At 49.8% G+C, this 19,896-nt stretch overlaps 1 protein-coding gene across 4 annotated transcripts; it reads left to right on the forward strand.

Annotated features, from left to right (window-relative positions):
- Nucleotides 1-9,083: 9,083 nt before the first annotated feature.
- Nucleotides 9,084-17,444, forward strand: LOC132835178 (lysophosphatidic acid receptor 6-like). Of its 4 annotated transcripts, none has more exons than XM_060854530.1 (3): nucleotides 9,084-9,158; nucleotides 10,618-10,802; nucleotides 14,210-17,444. In XM_060854530.1, the coding sequence occupies exon 3, from the start codon at nucleotides 14,222-14,224 to the stop codon at nucleotides 15,317-15,319; it is 1,098 nt and encodes a 365-aa protein (XP_060710513.1). In that variant the 5' UTR covers nucleotides 9,084-9,158; nucleotides 10,618-10,802; nucleotides 14,210-14,221; the 3' UTR covers nucleotides 15,320-17,444. The 4 variants fall into 4 exon arrangements, with proteins under 4 accessions (XP_060710513.1, XP_060710514.1, XP_060710512.1 ...); XM_060854529.1 differs by having other exon boundaries at nucleotides 9,102-9,175; XM_060854531.1 differs by lacking the exon at nucleotides 10,618-10,802 and having other exon boundaries at nucleotides 9,093-9,158.
- The last annotated feature ends 2,452 nt before the right edge of the window (nucleotides 17,445-19,896 follow it).

Consider the following 19,896-nt stretch of genomic DNA (forward strand, 5'->3'; position numbering starts at 1 on the left):
TGAGAAAGAGAATGTGTGTGTGTGAGACAGTGAGACAGTGTGTGTGAGAATGAGTCTATGCGCGTGTGTGTGTTGTGAGAGACTTGAGCCTTGTAGATGGTGTTTTGCTCTGGGCACCCTCATAAGCAGTTCCCCTCACTCCACCCGCCCCACTGTCACTGTATAAAATCCATTTACCAGCCATTACCAGTTCTGAAGTAGAGTCATATCGGACTTGAAGCGTGAACTCTGTTTCTCTCACTTCCAGACCTGCTCAGTTTCTCCAGGATTCTTGGTGTTTATACGCAATTTAAACTCTCTCTGTCTCTCAAACACAGGCACACACACACACACACATATAACACACAGACACACAGACACATACACAGACAAATAGACACACATACGACACACAGACACAGACACACACACACAACACACATACACACACACACGCACACACAGACACACACACAGACACAGAGACACACACACAACACACAGACATACACACTCACGACACACAGACACACAACACACAGACACACACACACAGACACAGAGACACACAAAAATGCACACACAGACAGACGCACACATACACACACGTATACCTATCCACAAACATATACACATGAGCTTCCCTTCTCTTGAGCACAATCTCTAGGAGAGGCCAGCAGAGGGCAACCTGACTGCTTTCCCATGCCTTTTTATGACATTGTAGTGACTTCTATTGTAGCACTCACACTGCTGTCCCATCGCAGGCACTCGTCACTGCCTGAAACGCCTGGTCAATACAACATTGCAACAGTAAACAATTGTGGTATGATACTGATAACTCTCAGCTCGTGGGCAGTGTTGGCAATGAACCACTATATTCTGGATTAGTGGTGCTGGAAGAGCACAGCAGTTCAGGCAGCATCCGAGGAGCAGTAAAATCGATGTTTCGGGCAAAAGCCCTTCATCAGGAATCACTGTAGGTCCTCCTCTCTTCACACATTGGATTCCCTCAAACGCTGAGTAAAACATGAGGTCTGCAGATGCTGGAGATCACAGCTGAAAATGTGTTGCTGGTTAAAGCACAGCAGGTTAGGCAGCATCTCAGGAATAGGGAATTCGACGTTTCGAGCATAAGCCAGGATTCCTGATGAAGGGCTTATGCTCGAAAGGTCGAATTCCCTATTCCTGAGATGCTGCCTAACCTGCTGTGCTTTAACCAGCAACACATTTTCAGCTTCCCTCAAACGCCAGCCAGAATATACATTCCAACACAACTTAAAAGGTACAAGACTTTGAAAGGGTTGAAATCCAGCTCCCTCAAATAATCTGTTTGTGACAGAGGCTGGTAGTTCAAGGGCTGACTACACGAGAAGGTGAGAGTCTGGATTTGAAAAACCACTAGGAATCGATCCAGACAAAGAGACGCAAACCAGTCGACAGTATTAACATGTAATCACTTGGAAGAAGTTGCAGAAAAGGGGTGTGAACTGGGATGTCCTCACCAGTCACTCTGCCTTCAATTAGCCTGAATGGACCAAGGGCAGGCAGAGATCCGATGGGTAGCGATACTGGCATTCTGCATTGGGAGCAGCGAGTGGAACAGAGACGTTGGGCAAGGCAATTTGAAATTGCCCCAGGGTAGAGAATTGCGACCAAACTGGTCGATGGGTGGAGTGAGGAGGGGGATCTGGGGGAATGAGCGTTCACCTCCTCCAGCAAAGACCATAGGAAATAGGACCAGGTGTGTGCCATAGGGCTGCCAAACCCTGCTCCATCATTCAGTCAGATCACAGATGTGGAACCATACGGACTGGAAAGGATTAGAAGGACATGGGCCAAGTGGAGGGAAATGGGGTGAGCATGGACGGACATTTTGATCAGAATGGACCAGTTTGGGCTGAAGGGTGTGTCTCCCTGCTGTCAGCCCCTATGACTGTGTGACTCTCTAACCTTCCCCGCTGTTGAATGGAACTCTCAAATTTTAAATTTAATGTTGAACTCTAGCTCTCTGCAGCATTGTATTCCTCACTCTGTTCTGTTACCCTTACACACGTTGTATGGTATGATCTGTCTGTACTGCACATAAAACAAAACTTTTCACTGTACCTAGGGACATGTGACAATAATAAACCAAACCATGGCTGATCCCAACACTCACCACGTCCATGTCCCTGTCCTTCCCCCTTGATTCCCTGACTGATCAAGAATTTATCTGTCACGGCCTTCAATACACACGAGGGCTCTGCCCCCACGGATTGGCTCTCTGTGACACGGAATCTCAACCCTCTGATTCCCAAAATAAAGATTCTGTGTGCCGGATTGGTAAGGTAACTAGGTTTTTTTTCCTTCGGTTTTCTCATTGGGAATTTAGAACAGTGGGAATGGAGGTTAGGGCAGTTGAATGTACCTCTTGTAGAATGTGGGCGGTAAGGGTCACCACTAGTGTCCCTGCGAACTGCATCTGTGGGCAGTGCCCCCAACTCCAGCTCCTCGAAAACCGCATCAGGGAACTGGAGCTGGAACTGGATGAACTTCGGATCATTCGGGAGGTGGAGGGGAATATTGAGAGGAGTTACAGGGAAGTAGTCACACCTCAGATACAAGAAGATGGTAGATGGGTTACAGTCAGGGGATGGAATGGGAACCAGCAGGCAGTGCAGGGATTCCCCTCAGCAACAAGCATACTGATTTGGATACTGATGGCGGGGGGATGACTTACCAAGGGAAAGCAATAGGGCATAGGTCTCTGGCACAGAGTCTGTCCCTGTTGCTCAGAAGGGCAGGGGGAAGAGGAGCAGAGCATCAGTCATTGGGGATTCCATAGTTAGGGGGATAAATAGGAGGTTCTGTGGGAATGAGAGAGACTCACAGTTGGTGTGTTGCCTCCCAGGTGCCAGGGGTCGTGATGTCTCTGATTGTGTTTTTGGGATCCTTGAGGGGGTGGGGGAGAAGCCCTAAGTCATGGTCCACCCAGGCACGAACGACATAGGTAGGAAGAGAGATGGGGATTTAAAGCAGAAATTCAGGTAGCTAGGGTGGAACTTAGAGCTAGAACAAACAGAGTTGTGATCTCTGGTTTGTTACCCGTACCACGTGCTAGCAAAGTGAGGAATAAGGAGAGAGAGGAGTTGAACACATGGCTACAGGGATGGTGCAGGAGGGAGCATTTTGGATTCCTGGATAATTGGGGCTCTTTCTGGGGTAGGTGCGACCTCTACAAACAGGATGGTCTTCATCTGAACCAAAGGGGTACCAACGTCCTGGGGGGATATTTGTTAATGCTATTCAGGAGGATTTAAACTAATTCAACAGGGGGATAGGACCTGGAATTATAGTTTGAGTGTCCAGGAGGTTGAGAGTAGTGAGGTCAGAAATAAGGTTTCAAGGTTGCAAGAGTTTCAGAGCCATGAGATCACGCTGCAGCTGTACAAAACTCTGGTGCGGCCACACTTGGAGAATTGTGTCCAGTTCTGGTCACTGCATTACAGGAAGGATGTGGAAGCATTGGAACGGGTTCAGAGGAGATTTACCAAGATGTTGCCTGGTCTGGAGGGAAGGTCTTATGTGGAAAGGCTGAGGGATTTGAGGCTGTTTTCATTAGAGAGAAGAAGGTTGAGAGGTGACTTAATTGAGACATAAAAGATAATCAGAGGGTTACAGACGGTGGACAGGGAGAGCCTTTTTCCTCGGATGGTGATGGCTAGCCCAAGGGGACTCAGCTTTAAATTGAGGGGAGATAGATATAGGACAGATGTCAGAGGTAGTTTCTTCACTCAGAGAGTAGTAGGGGTGTGGAACTCTCTGCCTGCATCAGTAGGAGACTCCCCAACTTGAAGGGAATTTAAATAGTCATTGGATAAATATATGGATTAGAATGGAATAGCATAGGTTGGATGGGCTTTGGATTGGTTCCACAGGTCGGCACGACATCGAGGGCTGAAGGGCCTGTACTGCGCTGGAATGTTGTATGTGTTATATTCTAGAAGAAATTCCTCCGCATCTCAGTCTTACATTGGTGCCATTTTATTCTGAGATCGTGCCCTCTGGTACTAGACTCTCCCATGAGGAGAAACTTCCTCTCAGTATTGAGCCAGTCGAACCCCTTAAGGTTCAATGAGATCTTCAATGAGGTTGGAGGCGGTGGATGGGAGATCCCCTGAGGTAATGAGGTTATGGATGGTCCCATCCACCGCCTCCACCTTCATCGTCCCACAACCCCACACTGCCCGCTTCTACCTCCTGCCCAAAATCCACAAGCCTGACTGCCCCGGCCGACCCACTGTCTCAGCCTGCTCCTGCCCCACCAAACTCATCTCTGCATACCTCAACACGGTCCTGTCCCCCTTAGTCCAAGAACTCCCCACTTACATTCGGGACACCACCCCCGCCCTCCACCTCCTCCATGATTTTCGCTTCCCCCACCCCCAATACCTTATCTTCACCATGGACATCCAGTCCCTGTACACCTCCATCCCCCATCACGAAGGACTCAAAGCCCTCCACTTCTTCCTCTCCCACCAACCCAACCAGTACCCTTCCACTGACACCCTCCTTCGACTGACTGAACTGGTCCTCACTCTGAACAACTTCTCTTTCCAATCCTCCCACTTCCTACAAACTAAAGGAGTTGCCATGGACACCCGCATGGTCCCCAGCTATGCCTGTCTCTTCGTAGGATATGTGGAACAGTCCATCTTCTGCAGCAACACTGGCACCATCCCCACCTTTTCCTCCACTACATCGATGACTGTATCGGCGCTGCCTTGTGCTCCCACGAGGAGGTTGAATAGTTCATCCACTTTACTAACATCCTCCGATCTCAAATTTATCTGGACCATCTCAGACTCCTCCCTCTCCTTCCTAGACCTCTCCGTTTCTATCTCACGTGACCGACTCAACACGGACATTTACTATCAACCAACCGATTCCCACAGCTACCTCGATTACACCATCTCCCACCCTGCCCCCTGTAAAAACGCCATCCCATATTCCCAATTCCTTCGCCTCTGCTGCATCTGCTCCCAGGAGGACCAATTCCAATACTGAACAACCCAGATGGCCTCCTTCTTCAAAGACCGCAATTTCCCCTCAGACGTGGTTGATGATGCTCTCCACCACATTTCCTCCACTTCCCGCTCCTCCGCCTTTGAACCCCACCCCTCCAATCGCCACCAGGACAGAAACCCACTGGTCCTCACCTTTCACCCCACCAACCTCCAGATACATCGTATCATCCTTCGTCATTTACGCCACCTCCAAACAGACCCCACCACCAGGGATATATTCCCCTCCCCTATCAGCATTCTGGAAAGACCACTTCCTCAGCGACTCCCTCGTCAGGTCCACACCACCCACCAACCCAACCTCCACTCCCGGCACCTTCCCCTGCAACCGCAAGAAATGTAAAACATGCGCCCACACCTCCCCTCTCACCTCCCTCCCTCCAAGGCCCCAAGGGATCCTTCCATATCCATCCCAAATTCACCTGCACCTCCACACACATCATTTACTGCATCCGCTGCACCCAATGTGGCCTCCTCTACATTGGGGAGACAGGCCGCCTACTTGCGGAACATTTCAGAGAACACCTCTGGAACACCCGCACCAACCAACCCAACCACCCCGTGGCTGAACACTTTAACTCCCGCTCCCACTCCGCCAAGGACATGCAGGTCCTTGGCCTCCTCCATAGCCAGACCATGGCAACACGACGTCTGGAGAAAGAGTGCCTCATCTTCCGCCTAGGAACACTTCAACCACAAGGGATGCATGCAGATTTCTCCAGCTTCCTCATTTCCCCTCCCCCCACCTTATCTCAGTCCCAACCCTCGGACGCAGCACCGCCTTCTTGACCTGCAGTCTTCTTCCCGACCTCTCCACCCCCACCCCCTCTCCGGCCTATCACCCTCACCTTAACCTCCTTCCACCTATCACATTCCCAACGCCCCTCCCCCAAGTCCCTACCTTATATCTTAGCCTGCTTGGCACACCCTCCTCATTCCTGAAGAAGGGCTTATGCCCGAAACGTTAATTCTCCTGCTCCTTGGATGCTGCCTGACCTGCTGCGCTTTTCCAGCAACACATTTTTCAGGAGTTGATTTAGTGTGGAGTGAAGGGAAGGACTCTGCTCTCTCACGGGAAGAGTAGACTGATTTTTTTTTGTTTAAACAACCAGAAACAGACGTTGCTGGAAAAGCTCAGCAGGTCTGGCAGCAGTTGTGAAGAGAAATCAGTGTTAATGTATCTGCTGAGCCATCTCCAATTCGTCCGTGTCAACCAAGTATCCTAAATTAATCTAGTCCCATTTGTCAGCTCTTGACGCATATCCCTCTAAACCCTTCCTTATTCATATACCCATCCAGATGCCTTTTAAATGTTGTAATTGTACCAGCCTCCACCACTTCCTCTGGCAGCTCGTTCCATACACGTACCACCCTCTGCGTTGCCCCGTAGGTCTCTTTTATATCTTTCCCCTCTCACCCTAAACGTATGCCCCCCTAGTTCTGGACTCCCCCACCTCGGGGGAAAAGACCATGGATATTTATCCTATCCATGCCCCTCATGATTTGATAAACCTCTACAAGGTCACCCTGACGTCCCAAGGGTGGGTGGTGGGGTCCATGTGGAGACAATGGGCTGAATGGCCTGTTCCCATGCTGTTGGGATTCCATTCTACAGGGAAAATATAAATGTCAGATGGAGAGAAAAGGCTGATGACGGAGAAACCAAATGTCATTCACCTGCTGCCAAAAGATAACATTGGGACAGCAACATTAGCCCAGAGTAAAAGCAGCTCTCAGTTCTATTAACACGTCAGGAGACAAGAAATAGTTTCATCAATGTCTGAATGCCTGTTTGGAGAACCTGTTGAGGCAGTCAAGACATTTAAACCATCCTGAAAACAGGAAGGGGATTGTCATTTCATTCTGACTTTATAAACCTTTGGTTGCCTCAATCTAATTATAAACTCTGCAGCAACTTGAATCAACAAGCATTTCGTAATTGACAGCTGGCAAGAGAATCAGTCATGACTGTACATCAGAGCTCATTGCCGCTGAACGTTCAGAGAATTCCCCTCGAATCTATTCACTGCAACTTGTTGGAGAACCTGCTCACACTTAGTGGGAACTTAATGCAAAACTGAGTGGTTTTTGGGGTCAGAGGCCCATTGCGGCCTAGGCGCACAGAGTGCTCAGAAGTGAAATACTCCCAGCCAGTCATCGAAAGCAAAACACTGAGAGACCTCAAATCAGCAGATCAGATGACCTTTGCACAAAGGGAGTTAACATTCATGGACAGGGTACACTTGGCCAGAATCAGAGACAGAGAAGCAGGGCTGGAGGGAGAAAGAACGTTCAAATTAGCGGTGAACTGAGGAGGCCGGGACACCATGTTAACCGAGTGGATTTATCCTCTTATGACGGGGGATTAACTGAGGGAACGTGGTCTCCGTTTTGAGCCAAAGATGAGGATATTACTTTTCTGTTAAAGGGTCTCAAAGAAACAAAGAACAGGATCAGGCCCTTCAGCCCTCCAGGCCTGCGCCGACACATTTCGCTCTTCCATACTAAAACTGTCTTCACTGACAGGACCCTTATCCCTCTATTCCCTTCCTAATCATGTATTTGTCCTGGTGAATGCTGCTGTTGTGTCAACTCCCTCTACCTCCTCTGGCAGCGTGTTCCAGCCACTCACCCCACTTTGTGTCAGAAACCTGTCTCGTACATCTCTTTTAAACTCCCCCTCCCGTCCCCTCCCCCTGACACCTTGAATCTGTGTCCCCGAGTGACCGACCCCTGCAGCCTGGGGAAAAAAAAGCTTCATACTTTCCACACTTACCCACGCCATTCACAACCTTATAACCTTCTACCAGGTCGACCCCTCAACTTCCTGTGTTCCAGCGATAACAAACCTAATCTGGCCAACCTTTCTTCATCCCCAAACTGCCCCCAGGCCAGGCAACATTCTGGGAAACCTTTTCTGTTCCCTCTCCGAAGCATCCATGTGCTTCTGGTAGCGTGGAGACCAGAACCGTACACAATCTCCCATGTGTGGAATCCTGTCGTGAAGGTTGGGTCATTATATTTAGTCAAGGCTGAGATAGAACGCAGAATCCCTATGGTGTGGAAACAGGCCCTTCGGCCCAACAAGTCCATGCCGACCCTTCATAGAGTTACCCACCCAGACCCATTCTCCTACATATTTAAAGGCTGTTGGGTACACTTTCCTGAACAATATCACGTATTTGACCACAACAGTGCATAGCCAGGCTCTTGGAGAGAGGAGATGGTGCTGGGACTGGAGGGCTTGTACACTGAGCTGGGTATACTGAGACACCTTTTTCATTGGAAGCGTAGGAGATTGACAGGCGACCTTACAGGTAATGGGAGGTATAGTTAAGGTTAATAGTAGTTATCTATTCCCTAGGATATGGGATTTCGAGGCTAGGGGGTTACTTTTTAAAGTGAAAGGAGAGAGATTTTAAAAAAGCATGAAAGGAAGTTTTTTTTTACGCGGAGGATGATTTGCGTGTGGAATGAACTTCCTGAGGTAGTGCGGGATGGGGGTATAGTTACAACATTTAAAAGACATTTGGATGAGCAGGAAAGGTTTGGAGGGATATGAACCAGGAACTAGTTTAGTTTGGGATTACAGTCAGCATGGACTGGTTGGAACCAAAGGGTCTGTTTCTGTGTCGGATGACTCTAAAACCTGATTAGATTGATGACTGGATCAATTCACAGTTGGAGACCAATACCTCAGACTGAGCAACTGCTTTGTCCCTATCCCCTGCTTGCTACAGTCTGGGAGCTTGACCAGTTCAGAACCCACACTCAATGCCCTGGGCTAACTACTTGCAATCCAGCTCTTCCACAGTGAAACAGAGAGTGAGAACGCACACGGACCCTCCTGTGAATAGTGGTCAACACGTTCACTACATTTGAACAGAGAACAAAACCCCAGAAAGTAAGGGATAAAGCGAGGAGGAGCAGATGTAAAAATAATGGGTGTTTCCTGAAACTGTGGGAGGAAGTACTGGAGTAGAGAGGAGGGACCAGTGCATGGAAAGCCAGGGAAATAGACAAGTTACAACAGAGATAGGAGGTGATAACGTTTGGCTGAGAGACAAACAGGCAACAACTTCAGAGATCCCACAATCATTGCAGCCCCATTGAGAGGTGAGACTGAGGACTCAGTGAGTATTGCTGTGTTTTACTGTCAACAATCACTCGAGCTGAAATGACACATTGCTCACAGTGAGAATGCGCTGAGGGGAAATTGGCTCCTGCAGTTCGAAACTTCAAAGCTCTTTCTGAAACAATACTTCAGAATGTCTCGAGAGCATGTCTCTTGCTTGGTTGATTATAGATTTGATTAGATTCCCTACAGTGTTGGGACAGGCCCTTCGGCCCAACTGACGCTTCGAAGAATAACCCACCCAGACCCATTTCCCGCTGACTAATGCACCTAACACTATGGGCAGTATAGCATTGACAATATAGCATGGCCACTTCACCTAACCTGCACATCTTTGTACTGTGGGAGGAAACCCACACAGAAACGGGGAGAATGTGCAAACTCCACACAGACAGTTGCCCGAGGCTGGAATCGAACCCTGGTGCTGGGAGGCAGCAGTGCTAACCACTGAGCCACCGCGCTGAATTGGGCATGGCCAATTCACCTGACCTGCACATCTTTGGATTGGGGGAGGAAATGTGTGCCTTTATTTTGTCCTGGCATGAACTAAGCTTCCCGAAATGTTCCAAACCCACCTCCCTGGTTCCTGCTTCAATTTTGGAGGAGAGTTGGGACAGAGTGTTAACCCTCAACATCAACCTCGTCAAATAATTTTGAAAAAAACTGCTCAGAGTACTGAGCAGATCAGACTGTTTCCACAGAGGGAAATGTGGATTAAACACTGATAGGAACATAGCAGCCCTCATGTCAAGGGGTTGGCATGAAAGGAGAGGGGACTCTGACTGGGACTGTACAAGGTGCTGGTGAGACCACGTCTACAGTAGTGTGAGCAACTTGATAAGTTGTTAAAGGAAAGATATCATTTTGAATGGAGAAGGTGAGTCTATGATATGGACAGATAGTCTTATGGACAAAGGAGAAACAGGTTTTGCACCCTGCTCATTAAAGTCAAAAAGTGGCACGGTGGGTGGCACGGTGGCACAGTGGTTAGCACTGCTGCCTCACAGCGCCAAAGAACCGGGTTCAATTACCGACTCAGGTGACTGACTGTGTGAAGTTTGCCCATTCTCCCCGTGTCTGCGTTTCCTCCCACAGTCCAAAGATGTGTGGGTCAGGTGAATTGACCATGCTAAATTGCCTGCAGTGTTAGCTAAGGGGTAAATGTAGGGGTATGGGTGGGTTGCGCTTCGACGGGTAGGTGTGGACTTGTTGGGCCGAAGGGCATGTTTCCACACTGTAAGTCTAATCTAATCTAAAGCGTGGGGGCACCAGAGTAGCACAGCAGGTCAGGCAGCATCCGAACAGTCGACGTTTTGAGCATAAGCCCTTCATCAGGAATGTCTCACTGAACTTTGGACAAGTGATTCACACGCCGCCTTAAATCGATGCTCCCACACACCTCCAGCCGCCTTCTTCTCACTCTCGATCCTTTCTCCAAAGGGGGCATGGCATCTCCTGCAGCGATGTGCTTGAGCGGGTGGCTCGCTCGAAACTTGGGCGACAAAATGTTGGCCCGACCTGCGAAGCCCGTAGTCCCGTGAATGGCTGTTAAATAAGAGGGCCCGCGAGCTTGTTTCAGAACACAAGGCACGCTTGAACGAGACGGCAGCCCGTGGTTGCTCAGGGTAGGTTTGGTCTTCGGCACCTTACATTCCTTGCTCCCTGCTTTACATTCCTAGCAAAACCTGCAAGCATTTGACCCAAAAAGTTACGTTTGCAATTCCTGAATGTCCTTCCCTCAAAGCCATTAGAATCTCAACGAATCATGTGGACTGAGGTATCCCCATGCACTGCCTAGTCTCTGTCAGTCACAGGCTTCAAGAGTTGCTCTACATTTGAGAGCACCCCTCGGGTCTGCGAATCCTCCTTAGATTTGAAGCTCTGTTACTTTCCTCACTGCCAGCTTTTCACTTCCTGTTGTCCTCTGTGTTGTGTCTATTGTGAAGCATCTCCAGGAGAGACGTCATGCGTTGTTTTGAGACACAGACTCAGTCATTTGGTAAATGCCTAAAAATTGTTAACTCAGCCTGGGGTTTATATGCCACCTTAGAATGGTCACATCAGAGTGCCCCATCCAATCAGGGTTGACTATTTCCTAGATTGATAGAATCCCAGTGTGGAAGCAGGCCATTCTGCGCATACTGACCCTCTGAAGGGCATGCCTGAAAAGCGCAGCAGGTCAGGCAGCATCCAAGGAAGAGGAGATTCGATGTTTCGGGCATAAGCCCTTCCTGAAGAAGGACTTATGCCCGAAATGTCGAATCTCTTGTTCCTTGGATGCTGCCTGACCTGCTGCGCTTTTCCAGCAACACATTTTCGGCCCTGATCTCCAGCATCTGCAGACCTCACTTTCTCCTCTGAAGGGTATGCCACCCAGAACCCCCCCACCCATCCCATGGCTAATCCACCTAACCTTCACATTGCGGGACACTACGGGGCAATTTAGCACGGCCATTCCACCCAACAGTGGCTCAGTGGTTAGCACAGCTGCCTCACAGCACCAGGGTCCTGGGTTCGATTCCAGTCTTGGGCGACTGTCTGTGTGGAGTTTGCACATTCTCCCCGTGTCTGCGTGGGTTTCCTCCGGGTGCTCCGGTTTCCTCCCACAGTCCAAAGATATGCAGGCCTGCATAAATTGCCCAAAGTGTAAGGTACATTAGTCAGAGGGAAATAGGTCTGTGTGGATTACTCTTCAGAGGGTCAGTGTGAACGTTTTGGGCCGATGGGCCTGTTTCCACAATGTAGGGAATCTAATCTAATCTAATTTGATGAACTGGATGAGATTACAAAGACATGGAAGGGTGAGGCAATGGAAAATTCAACTCCCCCTCCCATTCCACCAAGTCCTGGGCCGCCTCTAAATCCAAGCCAGCTTCTGCCTTGGGATCCTCCAACTACATGGCATCACCCCCCCACCTTATCCCAGATTCAACCTTCCAACTCGGCACTGCCTCTTGACCTATCCTACCTGTCCATCTTCCTTCTCACCTATCCTCCCCAACCTATCACAATCACCTCCCATCTACATCTTTCTATCGCACTCACAGCTACCTTGGCCCCAGCCCAACCTCCACCCTTCTATTTATCTCTCACTCCTCTCCCGTGTCTCCGATATGCCCAAAGTGGTGACTCTCCACATCCCCGGATGCTGCCTGACCTGCTGTGCTTTTCCAGCGCCCCACTTTTCGGCAATGGGAACTTGAAGCAGCAGGTTGACAATGTCAGAGTCACAGTAATTCCCCATTGCCAGTCCACCCCAACCTGCACGTGTGTGCAGTGTGGGAGCTAACCCACACAGACACAGGGAGAATGTGACAGCTCCACACAGACAGTCACCCGAGGCTGGAATCGAACCTGGGTCCCAGGTGCTGCGAGGCAGCAGTGCTAACCACTGAGCCACCGTGCCACCCCAATTTGCCTGTTTATCACTGGTTGAGGTGATTCATGGACTCTCAGCATCCACTTATTCTATGGTGCTGAGAATTCCTGGGAACACGTATATATCGGTTACTGGTGACTCCCCTGTACCTCCAACCCTCGATTTTCCACCATCCTTTCAGGCCACACGTTCTCTTTGCGGGAAAAGAACTTCCCAACTTTCCTCTTAACCACTTGGCTCTCACCTTGAACGTTCGCCCTCTGGTCTTCGACGGATCTGCCAGGGTGGTGGAGGGCAGATGGTTCTCAGGATTGGCTCTCTCCATGCCTCCGATGATTTTGGATACTCAGATCAGATCCTCCTTCAGTGTTTTCTGCTCTTGGGGAAAACCAATCCAAAATCTCCTCTTCACAACTGAGATGTTCCATCCCAGGCAACACCCTGGTAAATCTCCCCCACACTCTCCCCCAGTGCAATCTCATCCTTCTGGTAGGGTGGTGAGTGGATTACTCGGGCGGAGTCATGTCAAAGGCTATTTTCCCCTTCCATTACAGTTTATTGTTGGTATCAAGGATTGTTCTAGTCATATGACTAATGGAATTGTATAAACATAGGAAATACTTTGGTACTTTCCTTATCCTACTCATCTCAATCTCCAAATCTCTCATTGACCCCAAGGGTACTATTGCGGTACACCGGTAGTGTCCCTACCTCTGAACCAGGAAATCCAGGTTTAAGTCTCCAACATCTCTGAACATATTTCCCATTGACCCATTCCAAAGATGTTCAGGTTAGGGTGGATTGGCCACACTAAGTTACCCATAGTGTTCACAGATGTGTAGTTTAGGTGCGTTAGCCCTGGGAAATATAGGGCCCCAGGTTTGGATCAGGCTGGGTTACTCTTTGGAGGGCCGGTGTGGACTTGTTGGGTCAAATGGCCTCTTTCCACGCTACAGGGATTCTATGAATTCACTGGAACATCTTGAAGGAGCAAATCATAGAGTTACAGAGATATACAGCACGGAAACAGACCCTTCAGTCCAACCCAACCAGATATCCCAACCTAATTTAATCCGACTTGCCAGCACTTGACCTATAACCCTCTAAACCCTTCCTATTCATATGCCCATCCAGATGCCTTTTAAATGCTGTAATTGTACCAGCCTCCATCACCTCCTCTGGCAGCTCATTCCATGCACGTACCACCGTCTGTGTGAAAAATGTTGACCCTTAGGTCCCTTTCAAATCTGTCCCCTCTCGCCCTAAACCTATGCCCTCTAGTCCTAGATTAATATGAGGCTCTGGGTAAAGTGTCCTGCATTTGAAATTGTCTGCTCACTCATCAGATCCAAAAGTGCAGCAAGTCCAAATGATAGGGATTGTTATTTCCCAGGAACTTTTTGGGAAGGTATTAATTGAACTCCAACCGAGAGACAATCCTGTAAGATAAACGGTGCAAAACAGAGAGTGCGATATGAACATTCAGGCCAATAGTTTGCGGTTATTGGAGCAGGTGCGGAAACTGCTCTTCAGAGGGTGCGTCCAGACTCAATGGGCTGAATGGCCTCACTGTGGGAAATCTGTGAGTCCGCAGAGTCAAATGCAAAGCCGTACTGTCTGAGCAGCCTGTGCTGAATACTCTTACAATTTCAGATTCAGTGAAGCATGGGCGATTCCGGAGTGCTGAGAGCTGATTGGTCCCTGGGATGGACGTCACACACATCGTCTCCAATGAGTACCAATTCCACAGGCAGTGCCAATCTCACCAACAACACAAACCCCTGCCAGGTCAGCGCCGACTTCCAGTATGTCCTGTTTCCCGTGGTGTACAGCCTGGTGTTTGTCTTTGGCACCGTCTCCAATCTCTGCGTCCTCTGGTACCTTTTCAGGAAGAAGGGGGAGTTCACACCCTCTGACATCTTCATGATCAACCTGGCCGTGATTGACTTCATCTTCACCGTTCTGCTCCCCTTCAAAATCGTCTACCACGCCCTGGAGAACGACTGGATCTTCGGCGAGGTGGTGTGCAAGATCACCGGCTCCCTCTTCATCGCCAACATGTATGGCAGCACTCTCTTCCTCACCTGCATCTGTGTAGACCGCTACATCGCCGTGGTCCACCCCATCCGCTCGCTTTGGCTGCGCAGAACCCGCTACAGCGTGGTCACATGCTGCCTCATCTGGCTGCTGCTGGCCACCAGCCTACTTTACCTGTGTCTCAGAGTGCCGCTGACCAGCCGGTTCCCCAACGGCAACACAGCGTGCCTGGAGAACTTCTCCATGGACACCTGGAGCGGGCACATCTCCAGGATCAGCATCGCGGCCGCGGTAGGTGGCTTTTTCATCCCGCTGGTGGTCATCATCGTCTGCTACCCCCTCATCGCCAAGAAGCTGCTGGAGCCCACCGCCGGCAAGGAGTCAGTGCACTCAGTGAAGCGAAAGGCCCTCCGCACGGTACTCGTGGTGCTGGTGGTCTTTCTCATTTGCTTCGTGCCCTACCACCTCATCCAGTTGGTGCACACCCTGAGGCGGATTCGGGTGCTGTCCAGCTGCCGCCTCATCCAGTTCACCTACTCGGCCCGGCGGGTTACCATGGTGCTGACCAGCCTCAACAGCTGCCTGGACCCCGTGGTCTACTCATTCACCAGAAACACCTTCCAGTGGAGGCGCTTGTGTTGCGACGGGCCTGCACACTGCCTCCGCCGAAAACGCACGCTGGTGGGTAAAAGGGGATCCTCGGTGCTCTCTGTAATTGGTCACTGAAGCATCGACCTGGTCATCGATTCCACTCTCCTCTCCCCCCTGCCCACCCAGCCGCTGGCTGAGTTGGTTTCTGGTCAACATCTCCGAGGTAACAGACGGTTTCCATTCATTGGGTCAACAACAGTGGAGCTGTATCAGGGCCATCGTCAGAACTGAGCTGCTTTTGGTCAGTGAACACAGGGCCTTGTTCAATGTGAAAGATGTACTGTAACAGTCGGAACATGCAATAACATGAAGGAGATGCATTACTGTGAAGACGTTGCACCAATATCAAGAACGTGCAATATTGGGAAAGACATGCAATATTGGGAAGGATATGCACTAATGGGAAAGCTGGTAGAATTATGTGAGGCCAGATCCTGTGTAGCAGCACTTCTGCTGTCTCCATTACTGTCAGTGTCAATACTGGGCTTCCCACACACTCCCTCATACACACACAGGCACAGGCACTCTTTTACACACACACACACACACACACACACACACACACGCACAGGCACTCTTACACACACAGGTACTTTTATGCACACACACAGGCACATGCACTCTTACACACGCGCACACACACACACACACACACACACAGCGCCACTCTTACACACACACAGGCACTCTTACTCTTGTGCACACACAGACACTTTTACACACACACACAAATAGGCACTTTTACACGCGCACACACACACACAGAGGCACTCTCTCACACACACACACGCACACACTCTCTCACACACACACAAACACAGGCACTCTTACACACACACTCTCACATGCACTCACACACACACTCTCACATGCACTCACACACACACACACAGACAATCTCTGTCTCTCTCACACACACTGACACCTGGAGCAATAACCTTTGATGTGAATGTTAATTGTGATCCTCCTTCTCCAGATGCTGTTGGAGCTGCTGCATCTTCCCAGTATTTACTGACTTTAAACCTTTGTTATACTTACTGTGTTGCTATGTCAGGGGACTGTGACACTTCTCAGCTTCTCATGAAGGATTTTAATTGCTTGTGTACAAAATGCTTTTCTTGTTAACAATTGCAATGAAAACATTTGCAATCTGTTCCCTCCTCTCATACACATTAAACTGTCCCTGGAAAGGCAACACTGATTTTCTACAGTGTGGAAAGAGGCCATTCGGCCCATTGAGACAATACCAACCCTCCAAAGTGTATCCCATTTCTATAACCCTGCATTTCCCAGAGCTAATCTACTCATCTCTGGGTGCGAGGGCCCAATTCTCCTAACCAGCACATGTTTAGGACTGTGGGAGGAAACCCACACAGACATTGGGAGAACATGCCAAACTCCACACAGACAGTCTGTCTGTCAGAGGCTGGAATCGAACCTGGATCCCCAGGTGCTGGGAGGCAGCAGTGCTAACCACTGTGCCATCCACCACAGCTGGAGTAGACTCGAAAGGGATATGATGATAAACCTTTGAGTGGAAATTACCATCTCAGAAACTAAAGCGATGCTTAATGAATCATTGCAGGTGGTGCTCCTGGATCAACAGTTTACAAGAAAATATTTGTGACATCCAAACTCAAGTGTCTGCTTCATAAGCATTCCGAAGCTGCCATTAGATAGGAGGACAAGAGTAGGCCATTCGGCCCCTCAAGCCTGCTCCAACATTCAGTAGGATCATGGCTGAACCAATTGAAGGTTCCACCCGCTCACTTTCCTGCATTTTCCCTGTAACACCGACTGATCGATATGTGACCATGCTGTCACTTTACCAAGATCGCTTCATTCCTGTTTCTTTTCCCCTTAAGAGAGGTCGTAAAGGCAGAGGTGCTGTGGAGTCTGGAAGAGCCTCGTTTAGCCACGGCAGGGGAGAGGCCAGTTCACCCAGTCCAGGCTCTTTCTAGTTGAGTTCAGCTGTAGCAGTCCCGAGATGCTGGGGTGCAGGAACGTTGCAATTTTAGTGACTGATTCCTGACTGAGCTTGGTTCTGAGATCTCTCTCTGGATGTTGCTCCCTCCTGCCTGTATGTAACGGTGTTTGAACTTACCTTTTGTCGAGGGGTGTGTTTATGGGATGTTACTGGATTGGAGCAATTCCTTTGTTAGGCTGCTGCAGCGGGTTGGTTATAGTTAACTTATTTTGAATCCTGTTTTGTTTTGTTTGTGTTTCAACTGGAGTGTTTTAATAAATTCTGTTTTGCTTAAAGCTGAGCGGGTTTGACCAGCTGCATCCCACCTGCAACACCCACTTCACAACTGCCTGTACAATAAGAAAAGGTTCGGGTCTAGGCTACCTTCTTCAAATATTCTGAGGGGGTCTGGCCCAGTCAATAAGAGATCTATCTGTCTAGGAATCGATCTCTGTTAGCCCGAAGCATTCGCAAGGACACTGCACCCTTCCCCCCTCCCCCATCTCCCATTGCTCTCAGGCAAGAAGACTCAAAAACTCATCGGCTCAGCAGTTAACACAGTGGCAGGAACCGGGTTCAATTCCACCCTTGGGTGATCTTCGGTGTAGAGTTTGCACGCTCTCCCCGTGTCTGTGCGTGGGTTCCCTCCGGGTGCTCCGGTTCCCTCCCACAGTCTAAAGATGCACAGGTCGGGGGGGATTGGCTGTGCTTAATTGTCCAGAGGTGCGCAGGCTAGGGAGATCAGCCACGGGGAAATACAGGGTTGTGGGCCTGGCGGAACCGATGAGAACTCTCTCACACGGCAGCGATTCCCCGCACTGAGGCAAACGCAAGCCATAGATTAAACGTTACCGCTCAGACATTCTCAGTGGCAGCGTTTAATCTGCTAATCCACAGACGTGAAAGAATGATAACAAGGGCCGGAGTTTCACAGGGGGTTTGAGGGGACGCTATTCTCAGTCAGAGGGCGGTGGGAATCTGGGATGGGAGGGTAGGAGAGGTGGGAAACCTTGAAAAAGTAGTTGGAAGATCCACTCGACATATCATAGATTTTTCAAGGCCTAATGTGGGAAAGCGGGCCTTGTGTGGGATGTCATGTGTTTTCAGCAGCACGGGCTTGACGGGTCAAAGGGAGTCCTGAGTGAGGTGCTGGAAAAGCACAGCAAGACAGGCAGCGTCCGAGGAGCAGGCGAATCGACATATAAGCTCTTCATAAGAAATGAGGCTTGTGGGTTGGGGCTGAGAAATAGGAGGGGATGTGGTTGGGGGAGGTAGCTGGGAAAGCGATAGGTGAATGAAGGTGAGGGAGAAGGTGATAGGTTAGAGAGATTAGATTACTTACAGTGTGGAAACAGGCCCTTCGGCCCAACAAGTCCACACCGACCCGCCGAAGCGCAACCCACCCATACCCTTACATATACCCCTTACCTAACACTACGGGCAATTTAGCATGGCCAATTCACCTGACCCGCACATCTTTGTGACTGTGGGAGGAAACCGGAGCACCCGGAGGAAACCCACGCAGACACAGGGAGAACGTGCAAACTCCACACAGTCAGTCGCCTGAGGCGGGAATTGAACCCAGGTCCCTGGCGCTGTGAGGCAGCAGTGCTAACCACTGTGCCACCGTGCCGCCCTAAAGGAGCAGTGATAGATGGGTCTGAAGGGCAGTGCCAAGTTGGAGGTTTGGGTCTGGGATAATGTGGAGGGGAGAGGAAATGAGGAAGCTGTTGAAATCCACATTCATCCCGTGTGGTTGCAGGGTCCCAAGGAGGAATATGAGGCGTTCCTCCTCCAGGCGTCGGGTGGTAACGGTTTGGCAGTGGAGGAGGCCTAGGACCTGCATATCCTTGATGGAGTGGGAGAGGGAGTTGAAATGTTCAGCCATGGGATGGTGGGGTTGGTGGGTGTGGGTGTCTCAGAGATGATCCTCAAGAATGTGTCCTGCCTCCCCGATGTAGAGGAGACCACTCCGGGTGCAACAGATGCAGTAGATGACATCGGGAAAGGTCCGGGTGAATTATTGACGGGTCAAAGGGACTTATTGATGGGTACTGTACACAACTATTAACGTACGAGAGGAAAAGCCACCAACGTCGCACATCTCAGCCGAAGTCATCCTTAATGGGATGTTTTTTAATCTGACTGCCTGGCGGGAAAGGGCAGGGGAAGAGATTAATTACGGCTTTGGATGAGATTGGGTAATGACTAGGAAGAGAAGGAGCTCAGAATTAACCCAACAAGAGGTGTGAGGAAGGCCTGGTCAGGACCTAATGGGGGAGGGCTTCTTAAAAACATGGAGAAGGCAACAATGGGCAATGGTAACCTGAGCGGGAGTAAGGCCACCATTCATGGAAAGGATAGGAGCAGCAGAAGGCCATTCAGCCCTTTGAGATTGCTCTGCTATCCATTATGATCATAGTTGACAAGCCAACTGGGCGCCCTGTTCCCATTCTCTTTGGGTTATACATTCCCAATGTAGCGTTTGTCCAAGGGATTCCAAACTGATGACAGTATCAACAAGGATATTCGTGGACTGAGTGTGAATGACATGTGCTAACTCACACTCACACATGCACAGGCTTGAACCCATGGTGTGAGACTGCACGGCATGCTTATCTGAGCTCACTTCATGGGAATAGAGACAGTGAGAAACAGGCCTGCTTACAAGTGCACCTGACCGATG

Source organism: Hemiscyllium ocellatum, chromosome 44 (genome assembly GCF_020745735.1).
Source record: "Hemiscyllium ocellatum isolate sHemOce1 chromosome 44, sHemOce1.pat.X.cur, whole genome shotgun sequence".
In the NCBI taxonomy this organism is placed as follows: domain Eukaryota; kingdom Metazoa; phylum Chordata; class Chondrichthyes; order Orectolobiformes; family Hemiscylliidae; genus Hemiscyllium; species Hemiscyllium ocellatum.